The sequence below is a fragment of the Schistocerca serialis genome, chromosome 2 (assembly GCF_023864345.2).
Source record: "Schistocerca serialis cubense isolate TAMUIC-IGC-003099 chromosome 2, iqSchSeri2.2, whole genome shotgun sequence".
In the NCBI taxonomy this organism is placed as follows: Eukaryota; Metazoa; Arthropoda; class Insecta; order Orthoptera; family Acrididae; genus Schistocerca; species Schistocerca serialis.
The window spans coordinates 90015433-90029269 of NC_064639.1; the positions used below are offsets into that span (position 1 = coordinate 90015433).

At 36.3% G+C, this 13837-nt stretch overlaps 1 protein-coding gene across 2 annotated transcripts in view; it reads right to left on the reverse strand.

The window, feature by feature from the left end:
- Window positions 1-8236: 8236 nt before the first annotated feature.
- Window positions 8237-13837, reverse strand: part of LOC126455448 (putative leucine-rich repeat-containing protein DDB_G0290503) — a 94620-nt gene continuing 89019 nt past the window's right edge. For both annotated transcript variants that reach the window (XM_050091200.1, XM_050091199.1), the window contains 2 exons: window positions 12873-13002; window positions 8237-9620 (listed from right to left, as the gene is read on the reverse strand). In XM_050091200.1, the coding sequence (XP_049947157.1) occupies window positions 9426-9620; window positions 12873-13002 (325 nt within the window). In that variant the 3' untranslated portion in view covers window positions 8237-9425. The remainder of the gene's footprint in view (window positions 9621-12872; window positions 13003-13837) is intronic.

The following is a 13837-nucleotide window of genomic DNA, read 5'->3' on the forward strand; positions in this document are numbered from 1 at the left end:
CACCGGCTCTGAAAGCTTGCCTAATTACAACCTTCTTTTATGTGTGTGTTCTGCCACTGCTTGGTGAGTAGATTTTTTATCTATCCAGTTAAATTATTTTGTCAAAAATTGATTTTTTCATTGTTGTATTATGGAAAGTGTATGAAAATCCACAATTAGCAATTGCCACGCTTATATACCTGCAAGTGTTTGTGGCTGCTCAGTTCTCATTATGTAGTGAAATGTATAAACATCAGTCTGCTATCAGAAATGTTTCAGTTAACTTGTATGTATCGTTCAGTATCTTGGTGAACTTCTTTGGTTAATAAGAAAAACAACTTTGTCTATTATGTTTATTAGTTTGCAATTCACAGATAGATAACTGATTTGTGCCACACTAAATTTTTATACATATATATGTGGTGTCTGTTCTTTCAGATATGTCTGAAAGATCAGATGCCATTTTGACCCAGCGGCCACTATGAATTAAGACACAAAGGAATTACAGACATTGGCTGTTAGTGGGCATTGATTTAAATCGATGGGGGAAGTTGAAAATTTGTGCCAGACCCGAATTTGAATGAGGATAACGGGCAAGGTGGTGGTGGTGGTTGTTGGGGTGTTTAAGGGGGACTAAACAGCTAAGGTCATCAGTCAACGGGCAAGGGGCACTACATTTGTAGTATGTGGATAAGCTGAGAATTTGGGTCTGATGGGAGGGGTGCCATAGTAGTCCATGCAGTTGTGATGACCACTGTGTCCAGACGGCTCATTGGTCAGAGCATCTACCTAGAGAGCAGGAGACCTGGTTTCAAATTCTGGTCTCACACAAATTTTCAACTTTCCCCACTTGTTAAATCAATTCCCACTCACAGCCACTGTCTGTAATTCCCCTGTTCTTAAATGTTTATAGTGACTGTGGCATGGAAAAGTGCTTATGTGACTATGTTTTTATGAACTGTGATTAGTGGATGGAGGAGGTCTATGATATATGTTGCCAGTGAACCATTACTGATTGTATGAGTCTAGTTTTTGTGGTGTATGAAAGGAAGAGCTAAGAAGCTGGTCAACATTCAGAAAGCCAATTTACATTTAATAAACTTAATTTTATCCTTAGCTGTCTGTGTCTTTTGCATGACTGCATCACTTTCATAAGAACAACTACCTTCAGTCATAATCATGATTTTATTTCAAAGCCTTCGTTCACAACATGATTTTATTTCTTGCGTAAAAGTGGTTTTTCTTTATTTTATAAATTTAATAAACTCGTGAACAAATTAAACTAAAAACAGTGGCATTGTGTCCATGATTGTTTAACACCTTTCAGAATCCCAAAAGTTTAGTTTTGAGATGGCAAACCTGTGGTGCTACCACGAAGAAGAGGCTACAACCACATCAGTACCATCACAGAGAGTCTATTATAATTCATTTTGACATGCAAGTCACCAAAGTGGCGTCAAATCGAAAGACTTGCACCCGGCGAACAGTCTACCTGACGGGAGGCCCTAGTCACACTACATTTACATGTTTATAATTCATTACAGAGCTGAAAATCTTGTATTAATGATCTCAGTAAATGTTGGAAAATTTTGCATTTTTTATGTAGTTTGTCCATTTATATTTACTGGTAACTAAGATTATTGTTTGGTATAAGTATTTCTAGGATGTGAAATTGGAAATTGAATTGTTATTAATTTGATTCATACAAATACTGTATCTTTTGGTTACAATATACAGGCTGTAACAAGTGTAGGTGCAGATCAGTGGGTAGGTTGTTGTTTCTCTCCGTCGAACAGTCTTCACACAAATACGTCATAAACTTTATGACCTGATTTTTCTGCATGGCCCTAACTGCACCATTAAGTGGATTGCATCTGTCAGTATATACTAAATGTTTTGCAACCACATGTCCACACTTCAACACCTGACCTAATGCTCAGGGGAAAATATGCATTAATAGCTTGCTCTTGACAGATGTACTTGGAGATACTAACCAGCCTACAAATGTACTACTCATAATAGCTATAATTATTAGTCTGTAATGATGTAAATACTGATGTAATGTTTTCTAGTACACCATCCTCAGTCATCAATAGAAATATCTACACTTATGCCTGTTGCACCCTGTATACTGGTAAATTTTTTTCGCAAGTATGACAATGAATCAATGTAACTTTGAAAATAAGTGTGTCTTAACAAAATTAATTAAATAATCATGGATCTCAGTACATGAAATCAGGAGGACCACTCATGGTGTTTCCCAACTAAGACATGCACTTTTATTGTCAGATTTTCTCAGTTGTGCTTATGTTAACTGGCCACTCTACTCATGTGCCTTGTGTATATTATCTTCTTCAACAGTATCATTTTTATGGATACTGTGTGAAGAAGAGACATCATGTAAGTCAAAATAGTGAAGGGATTAATAGTATTCCTAGGAATCTTCTAGTTCAATTCAATGAAACATCAGGCAAGCAGAACAGCAGACACAAAGCATAGGTAGTATTAACTATCATTAAGGGACATTTTTCCATTGTGCAGTTAAATGAATGGCAATACTTATGGCAATACTTATCATTTGGCTGTCCCCATATAAATCTGTACTGCTTCCTTTGGTGACTATATTAGATCTGCTGTCATATGTCCGACATGTAATGGCTGACCATACTTTCGTATATTATCTATGGACATGTCCCCCTGTACACAGTTATCTAACTAAAATCTTGTAATTCCTACCATAAAATTGTAAAAATTGTGCAGTGGTGCATGTTATGCCTTCCCAAATTAAACCAACTTGCTTTTCTATATTGGTAAAGATTGGCTTTCTATATTGGTAAAGATTGGCTTTTGTACACACATATAAAAGTGAAATATTGTTTTATATCTATCTGAGAAGTAGCATAAAAAACTAATTGTCATATCATTATACAGGTCACCACTGGGTGACAAAACATATTTTTTTTTTAAATTTGGAAGCAGTGCTAAACATTTTGTATAACAATGCAGTGAACTTCTTACCATGTGGGGATTTTAACATCAACCTGTTAACTGAAAATGAAGAAAAAAGACAGGTATTGAGTATCCTAAACAGCTTTCACATGAAACCACTCTTCACAGACTCAACTAGAACAACAATCACTTCATCCCTATTAGATAATATCTTTACAAATATCGAAAATGATGTTACTCAGGCACAAAATATAAACGTAGGTCTTTCAGACCACAACACACTAGTAACATGCATAAATTCTTCTGTACCTGAGGTGGTTAAATACAAGTGGGAATATAAAAGGTTAATATTTTTATTCAGTCGTTAGCAAAAGAAACCTGGGAAGATTTATACCCAAAATCATCAACTGAAGAATCATTCAATGCATTTTATAATACTTTCATGTCCATATTTGAGATGTGTTTTCCAAGAAAACTGACAAGAATTAATGTCATGCCAAGGAACAGCAGCCAGTGGATAACACCTGCTATCAGAGTATCCAGTCAAAAGTTAAAACTTCTCATCAACTGAGAAAAGACAGCCAAGATACACACTTTGTAGAATATGTTAAGACATATAAGAAAATTTATAAGAAAGTAATTAAAACAGCCAAGACAATGTACAATGACAAAGGAACCATAGGGACAGCAAACAAGTCAAAAGCAATATGGAATATAGTAAAAAGGGAACAAACAAAAGTGTAAAAAAGCCAGATGACATTGTATTAAAAGATGATCGTGGTGTGTTACTCAGAAATGGTACTCTAGCAAATTACATAAATGACTATTTCATAAACACTCCAGTCAATCTGAGTAAAAATTTTGCTAGTAATAGTAGTACCACAGTTTAAAGAGAGCAAAGTGGTAATTCAATATTGCTATGTCAGACAATTTAGAAGTTCTTAAGATAATAAAATTTCTTATGATAATAAAAACAACAAAAGGAGAAATACCATTGGTGTTCACTCCCTGTTCTAAAGATTGACTCTAAATGTGCAGTGCCTCAAGAACAAATATTGTGAACTCAAAATAGCAGTAACACCCAACCTGATGTCTTGTGTATTACAGAACACTGGTGTAAGGACCATGAAATTAGTAGAATTCATATTCATCCATTTAAACTGGCAAATCATTATAGTACGAAAATTGCAAAAGGTGGTGGAGTCAGTATTTACCATGGACAAGAGTTATAATTTAAACAGAGATGTGAAGCAGAGAACTTAAGTATTGAAAAGTTCTTTGAAGCAGGTGCTGTCCAGCTATATGGCCTGATGAAAAGAAAATCATAGTCACAACAGTGTATAGGTCACCATGTGGAAACATTAGAATTGTTGCTAAATACTTTTTACAAAAAAAAAAAAAAAAAAACTGTGATTATTCTTTTCGGTGATTTCATTATTAATCTTCTAGTTGAAAGTCAACAAAAAGGCAATTTTTGGACATATTAAAGAGGTTCAACATGTCACCACACATAAACAGTTCAGCTAAAGTAACAAACACCTCCAAAAGCCTCATAGATAACATTTTCTCAAATATGTCAACAACTGATGTAGAGGTAACAGATTTAGGATTGTCTGACCACAATGCTCTCACCACTGAAATCACTTTAAGGTCAAAGGAAGATAAAGGTGTAAATAATATTTACAAAAGAATCTTCTCTGTGGACAGCTATCATCAGTTCATAAGTATCTTAGAAAATGAAAATTGGTTAGATGTTATGAAACAAACAAGTACAGATGAGGCATATAGTGTATTTGCAGTGAATTATATGATGAACTTTGAGATGTGTTTTCCAAAGAAACTGGCTAGAATCAAGTCTACTGGACACATAGTCAAGTTCTTGGATGACTCTCAGCATTAAGAAATCATGTGGAAACATGAAAAAGCTCAATTCAGAGTTGAGGGAGTGTGCAGATATTGATTTTATAGAATATGTAAAAAGGTATAGGAAAATATACCACAGAGTAATTGCAAATGCAAAGTTACTAAGTAATGACATGGAAATAAAACAGTCCAGAAATAAAACTAAAGTAGCATGGGAAATTGTGAGAAAAGAAGCCGGGGTACCTATCAAAGATAGGGAAATTATTCTAAAAGATGAGGAGAATAAAATGGTGGATAAATATGCCATGCCTAATTATATAAATAATTACTTTTTAAATATACCCCAGACATTAAGCAGGAATTGTGGGGAGCAGATTAAGAGAGCAGCACCCAAGGCAGCCAGCAGTATGACGGCAGTCCCAACAAATGAAAAGGAAGTTTTAAAAGTGATTAAAAGTCTGAAGACCAAAATGTCACCTGGAGTAGATGAGGTGCCAATAATACTAGTAAAGAAAACAGCTAATCAAATAGTGAAACCATTGGCGCACATAGCAAACTTGTCAATGGCTGAGGGTGTGTTTCCACAGAAACCAAAAATTCCTAAAGTCGTTTCCCTGTTGAAAATGGGTGATAAGCTTAAAATAGAAAACTACAGACCTATCTCACTTCTCCCAACTTTCTCTAAGGTTTTAGAGATACTAATGAAATATAGAGTCACACATTATCTTAATACCCACAATCTGATAAACAGTAATCAGCATGGATTTCAAGCTGGGAGAAGTACCTAAACAGTTGTACTGGAATACACAAAGGAAATAATCAGTAAATTGGAAGAGGAAAAAATGTAGTCAGGATAAATCTAAATCTGTCAAAAGCCTTTGACACTGTTGACCACAGCATATTTTTGGAAAAGCTTGAAGCTATAGGCATCAGAGGACCAGTAAAAAAGTGCAACCACAATGGAGGGGTATCTGTTGAGAGGCCAGGCAAACGTGTGATTCCTGAGGAGGGGCAGCAGCCTTTTCAGTAGTTGCAGGGGCAATGGTCTGGATGATTGACTGATCTGGCCTTGTAATACTAACCAAAACGGCCTTGCTGTGCTGGTACTGCGAACAGCTGAAAGCATGGGGAAACTACAACCGTAATTTTTCCCAAGGGTATGCAGCTTGACTGTATGGTAAAATGATGATGGCGTCCTCGTGGGTAAAATATTCCGGAGGTAAAATAGTCCCCCATTCGGATCTCCGGGTGGGAACTACTCAAGAGGATGTCATTATCAGGAGAAAGAAAACTGGCATTCTATGGATCAGAGCGTGGAATGTCAGATCCCTTAATCGGACAGTTAGGTTAGAAAATTTAAAAAGGGAAATGGATAGGTTAAAGTTAGATATAGTGGGAATTAGTGAAGTTCGGTGGCAGGAGGAACAAGACTTTGGTCAGGCGAATACAGGGTTATAAATATAAAATCAAATAGGGGTAATGCAGGAGCAGGTTTAATAATGAATAAAAAAATAGGAGTGCGGGTAAGCTACTACAAACAGCATAGTGAATGCATTATTGTGGCCAAGATAGACACGAAGCCCATGCCTACTACAGTATTACAAGTTTATATGCCAACTAGCTCTGCAGATGATGAAGAAATTGAAGAAATGTATTCACTAAAATACTGAAATACTGAAAATACTGAAATAAAAGAAATTATTCAGATAGTGAAGGAAGACGAAAATTTAATAGTCATAGGTGACTGGAATTCGGCAGTAGGAAAAGGGAGAGAAGGAAACATAGTAGGTGAATATGGATTGGGGGTAAGAAATGAAAGAGATAGCCACCTGGTAGAATTTTGCACAGAGCACAACTTAATCATAGCTAACACTTCGTTCAAGAATCATAAAAGAAGGTTGTACACATGGAAGATGCCTGGAGATACTGACAGGTTTCAGATAGATTATATAATGGTAAGACAGAGATTTAGAAACCAGGTTTTAAATTGTAAGACATTTCCAGGGGCAGGTGTGGACTCTCACCACAATCTACTCATTATGAACTGTAGATTAAAACTGAAGAAACTGCAAAAAGGTGGGAATTTAAGGAGATGGGACCTGGATAAACTGACTAAACCAGAGTTTGTACAGAGTTTCAGGGAGAGCATAAGGGAGCAATTGAGAGAAATGGGGGAAAGAAATACAGTAGAAGAAGAATGGGTAGCTTTGAGGGATGAAGTAGTGAAGGCAGCAGACCACAACAACAACAACAACAACAATAATAAGATCAGATCCGAGGGAGGTCACAGTAGGAGTACCCCAAGGAAGTGTATTAGGCCCCTGCTGTTCCTCATTTACATTAATGAAAAAAAACTGATTATGAGCAATATGTAAAAATAAGTGAACATGATGACCTAAATCCAACCATGGAGGGCAAACAACTTGAAAGAGTACAGTGTGCAAAATTCCTGGGTATGCACATTGATGAGAAGATAAACTGGAAGGACCATGTTGTGAGCTTAGCACTAAAACTAAATTCAGCATCTTTTGTACTTAGAATAATTTCAAGAGTTTGTAGTAATGACTGTACCAGATTAGCATATTTTGGCTATTTTCAGTCCATTGCATCATATGGGATAGTATTCTTGGGAAAAACAAATTGTCGTCTAAATGAGATTTTCAAATTACAAAAACGCGCTATTCGGATAATGACTCAGAGCCCACCTCAAACACATTGTAGGCCCCTTTTTAAAGCATTGAAAATTTTAACAATTCCATCATTATGCATTCTTTTTAACAATTCCATCATTATACATTCTGAAATGTCTGTTGGTGATCAAAAGAAATCAGGACAAAATGAAAGCCAAAACAGACTACCATAATTACGATACACGACAATGTAAAGATCTCCACTTACAAGCCGTAACAAGGACCCGAAGTCAGAAACATGTATATAATCAAGGCATCAAACTTTTTATTGCACTACCAAAGCATATCAAAGAGCTGGAAAATGAGAATAAATTTAAAACTCTTATAAAGAATCACATGCTTGACAAATACTATTACAGTGTAAGTGAATTTCTATGCTCAATTGTATTAGAATATAAAGAACCACATGGTTGACAAATGTTATTACAGCATAAGTGAATATCTCTGTGCAACTGTATAAGAATATATGTTTAAATTAATGTGGCAAATGAAATTACATCAATGAATATGTCTGTCAAGCACATAAGAAGATTAAGAACCACATGCTTAACAAATGTCACTACAGTATAAGTGAATAACTCTGCTCAACTGTATAAGAATATATGATATCATAAATGTGACAAATGAAATCACATCAAGGAATAGGTCTGTCAAGCACATAAGAAATTATGTTATAAAAACACTTATTAGTTGTATATTGTATTAAACATTCAACATAGAAAAAAATTCTGTAAAGATATTATATAGTTGTTGAAATGTTTCCTGACAAATCCTATATCACAAATGTGATCATTGGGATGATAATAAATAAATAAATACTACTGAACAGGCTAACCTTAAATATTTCAAAAACTCATTATATACATTACAGGAAAACAAAGTCTCATCATGATGAGAACCTCAAAATTCAAAATAAACAAATTGAAAGGGTAGCTGCCACAAAATTCTTAGATGTGCAAACTGATGAAAATTTAGGCTGGAAAGCCCACATTCTCTACCTTACTAACAAGTTAAGGTCTGCTTGCTTTGCATTACACATAATTAGTACTGTGTGTAGCAGAGTGTAGCAGAACTGTCTACATTGCTTACATCCATTCTGCTATCACCTATGGCCTAACCCTCTGGAGTCATAATAAGGCAAACACGAAAACCATCTTCACCTTACAAAAACAAGCTGTCAGAATAATTTCAAACAGTACAAGGCTAACACCTTCCAAACAGTTATTTCAATACCTAAATATTCTACCCAAACCATGCCTCTACATAAAAAAGTGTTGTTAATATAAAAACGCACATTGATAATTATAAAGCCAACTCAGATCTTCATTCCTACAATAAAGAATGTGCAATGACATCCACATAAAAAGAGTAAACAAGGCTTTAACACAAAAATAAACCAATATTCAAATTTTGTACAACAAACTTCCAACTCAGCTAAGAGAAATAAAAACATTGTCTACATTCAATGAAGCAATATTTTGCAGTAACCTTATAGGAAGTAACTACATTCATTTACTATATAATAATAGTAACATAAATCAAATGCTTGCCACAGCCTCAATGTTAAATTTTCTGAACAAAAGCATTAAATCGATTATTTACTTGTAATGTATTTCATGTAAAACGCCATGGACAAAAGTGTTAAATCAATTATTTACCTGTAATGTATTTCATGTAAAAGATCCTTCTCATACTTTTATATTATTACAGAAATCAAAGTTGTATTACCCAAAAATATTGTGATGGATACAATGAACCAATGTATTATGTAGGAAACTGTACACCCTATCTTATTTTTGTTATACTATGTTCTTTGATGAAATCCATACAATGTACACTGTCACTGAATGAAGTAACTACTACTACTACTACTACTACTACTATCTAACTATCTATGTATCTTTATATTGTTTTTTTGTACAGAAAATGTGAAAAATAACCATTTTATTTTTTCTTCTTCTTTCTCCCTTTACGCTTTGAAAGCTTTCTTTGTTTGTATTCTCTCCAGGCATGCTGAATTCTGCGTGCACATCTGTTTGTAATGAAAATGTATATTTTATGGTCCAGTTCGCGTTGTTCATCTTCAGCTTTTTCAGTCATTAACCTCGTGTACTCCATTTCCTGGATGTTAAACAGCTCCTGAAAAGTAATTGTTAGCATATTGAATGTATGTAATCCAAATGGACAAGACAAGTCTACAAAGTATTTATCATTATTAATTTGAGAATAGTGAGCATGTGCTTCAATTTAAAAAACTTTGTGGCTGATGTTTCAGATAATCAAATGGTAGGGGGCCAGCCACCAACCGTTAGTGCTTCTTTATCAAGCACCACATGTTTGCTGTGTTGCAAGCAAGCAAGGTAACCACTTACAATACAGTTAAGGGATCAGTGACACATCATCAAGACTGAAATCATATTGTTAATGTTTGCTGCCATTCTGTGTCAGTTGCTATGCTTTTGAACAATGCCCTTCCTCAGCTGGGGAAATTTTGCTCTCTCTCTCTCTCTCTCTCTCTTTCTCTGTGTGTGTGTGTGTTTGTTTGTGTGTGTGTGTGGGGGGGGGGGGGGGCGTGCGGTGTGTGTGTGCATGCACGTGTGCGAACATGCTAGTCTCAAAAAGACCTTCCAAATTTTAATGTCATTAAATGAAATAACGAGCATGAGTGGACTGACAGAGGCACATGAATTAATTTCAGGCTTTTAAAATTGAGACTTCCTTTATGTATAAATGAAGTTACTAGGATAGCCATAAAGAAGATATATATGGGACAAAAATCCCTGACACTATGGATTAGCATGTATGTGACAAAAAAATCTGAATATAACTGAAGTGATTTAAAAATGGGAGAGCACTTAGTACAGTGCTGCAACAGGAACTTAACACGATTGTTACTGATACTCTGGGGATACAGTACAAAGAAAGTAGTTTAATAGATTGCTCTGTCACACTCCATGGATCCTGAGACAATGGTCTCTTGGTGTGTCTAAAGGTCAATGATGTACATTTTGTTCAGCTGTAATACAATGTAGTGACTTATCCATTATGAAATATTATTGTATTAAGGTACTAGTTCGAACTATAAAACAATGTAAAACATTAATTTCAAGGGTTTAAGCCACCCTTCAAAGCAACTGGAAGAATTGCACAATGGTAAGTTATTTAATTCCATCTTAAAAGCCGCCGTATTCCCCAAGACAATTAATATGCTCCAGCAAATTGCTAAACACCTGATTGCCCTTATATGTGATTCATTTTAAGTCCCTGGATTTTTTATGGAGTTTGTTTTTGAACCTAGTATTATATTCATGTTTTCCCATTTTTTTAAACAGAAATACTGATAACAACAAAGGACATTAGTAAATGGATATTTGCTGTGAGTCAGCTGTCAAAATACCACGTTTTTCAAGAAGCACAAGGCATAAGTCTTGCTAGCAAGAACAGGAGCAGGGAGCTGCGTCAGAGCAACCTTAGGCTTGATGGCTAGAACAACACATCACTCCAGAACAAATTAGTGTCTTTATACCATTTTTGAATGATGTGTTGTTCTGGCCATCAACCCTAAAGTTGCTCTGGTGCAGCCCCCCTCTCCTGTTGCTTGCTAGCAAGACTTATGCCTGGTGCTTCTTACGTAACATCCTGCAGAGACAACTTAGAAACTCCAAAACAAATTAGTACCTTTATACCATTCTTGCTACAGAAGAATGCTGAAGATTAGATGGGTAGATCACATAACTAATGAGGAGGTATTGAATAGGATTGGGGAGAAGAGGAGTTTATGGCACAACTTGACTAGAAGAAGGGATCGGTTGGTAGGACGTGTTCTGAGGCATCCAGGGATCACCAATTTAGTACTGGAGGGCAGCGTGGAGAGTAAAAATTGTAGAGGGAGACCAAGAGATGAATACACTAAGCAGATTCAGAAGGATGTAGGTTGCAGTAGGTACTGGGAGATGAAGAAGCTTGCACAGGATAGAGTAGCATGGAGAGCTGCATCAAACCAGTCTCAGGACTGAAGACCACAACAACAACAACATACTATTCTTAGAATTATCATTCTTAGTATTATCCAATCAAAGACAGACACAAAGCTAAGACCCACCGTAGCAGTAGCAGTGTACATGCCTACTAGCTATGAAGATGATTAACAGAGTGAAGAAATACATAACCAAATAATACAAATTATTCATATAATGAAGGGAGATGAAAATTTAATTGTAATGTGAGAATGGGCATTGATAGTAGGTAAAAGTAGAGAAAGAAAACTAGTAGGAGAACATGGACAGGGGGGAGAGGAATGAAAGAAGCTGTCTGATAGAATTTTGCACAGAGCACTTTTTAATTATTCCAGTTATTATTATTATTATTAAGGATTATGAAAGAAAGTTGTATGCATACAAGAGACTTGGAGAGACTGGAAGGTTTCAGACAGATTTATAACAGTGTTGTTGCGATCTTCAGTCTGAAGACTGGTTTGTTGCAGATTTCCATGCTATTCTATCCTGTGCAAATGTCTTCACCTCCGAATAACTACTGCAACCTACATCCTTCTGAATCAGCTTATTGTAAACGTCTCCTGGTCTCTCTCTATGATTTTACCCCCCCCCCCTCCCCCCCCCCCCTACCCACCCCACTCTTACTTCAAATATTAAATCTGTGATCCCTTGATATCTCAGACTGTGTCATATTAACTGATTACTTCTTTTAGTCAAGTAGTGTTACATGCCTCAAATTTCTTGTCTCCCCAATCTAATCTTCAGTATTCTCCTGTAGTGCTACATTTCAAAAGCCATTTATAATGGTATGGCACCAGTTTTTAAACCATATTTTAATCTAAAAAAACATGAGTGATGTAATTACAGCTATCTTGAAAGTCATCTTTCTCGCATCCTCAGATGGGCCATTGAGAGATTTGGCAATTTTGTACCAATCATATTTCGTTTTGTTTGGAAATCTGTACTGTTGATCACCTGGATATCACAAGCACCTATAATAACTATATTCTTCTATTAGCAATATTACATTCTCTTCTGACCACTCTGTCACTCACATAACTCACATCAGTAACAAAGTAGCAAACAAAGGAGGTATGTGCAGTGAGCACCAAAGCAGAGAGCACAGGAATTTCCTTCTGAGAAACAACCTTACTACACTGATAGCCTTGGGCCTTTTCAGCTGAAAGTTTCTGTTTGACAGGCTTTTTGTTGCAGTTATCTGCGACTCAACTTCCACACTATATTTTGATTAGCAGTCTGTCTATTTCATAATATTATCATTGTTCCATCCTGGACATTCCACCATTGTATTAAAAAATGTGACATTTTCATGACTAAATAAAGACTTTTATTAAATACTGTGCAACAGCCACAAACAACAGAAAAGTAATATTACCTGTAACTCTCTCATCTGTTGCTTCTCTTTGTTGAAACCTTCAATAATCTCTTCAAGTGTAGCCTGTAGCTGTCCCATATCTTTATCATATTTATTCAGCACAGTGAGCAACTGTAATTCAACATTTTGCCTAGAGGAAGAGAGAGAAAGAGACCAACAAATTCATGTAGGTACTGGTTTGAGTTGGAGGCATAAAATTAGTCTATTTTTGTAAGAATTGTACACACATCAAAAAAAGTTTTGCATCACCACAGTTCCCAAAACTGAACATAGACATTGACTGCATATATTGCATCACAGACACAGCCCCTTTGACTGTTCACAGATGTCACTAATCCCACCCAAAGATGTAAACAATCATGCATGAGCAGCACCTATTTGATGGAGGCGGTTCAACAGCCAATCAGTTGCAGTCATTCCAGCAGGAAGGAAGTACACGCCTCGTATTGTCTGTAGTTCAGCCATGCCTAGACGGTCAATACCATGATTTGATCATGTCTGCAATGTTGCTTTGCACCAGGAAGGGCTCTCAACAAGGGAAGTGTCCAGGCATCTCGGAGTGAACCAAAGCAAAGTTGTTCAGACATGGAGGAGATACAGAGAGACAAGAATGGTTGAGGACATGCCTCGCTCAGGTCGCCCAAGGGCTACTACAGCAGTGGATGACCGCTACCTATGGATTAAGGCTTGGAGGAACCCTGACAGCAATGCCACCATGTTGAATAATGCTTTTTGTGCAGCCACAGGATGTCATGTTATAACTCAAACTATGCGAAACAGGCTGCATGGTGCACAACTTCACTACTGACGTCTATAGTGAGGTACATTATTGCAACCATGACACCATGCAGTATGGTACAGATGGGCTCAACAACGTGCCAAATGGACCACTCAGGATTGGGATCACATCCTCTTCACCGATAAGTGTCTCGTATGCCTTCAACCAGACAATCATTGGAGACGTG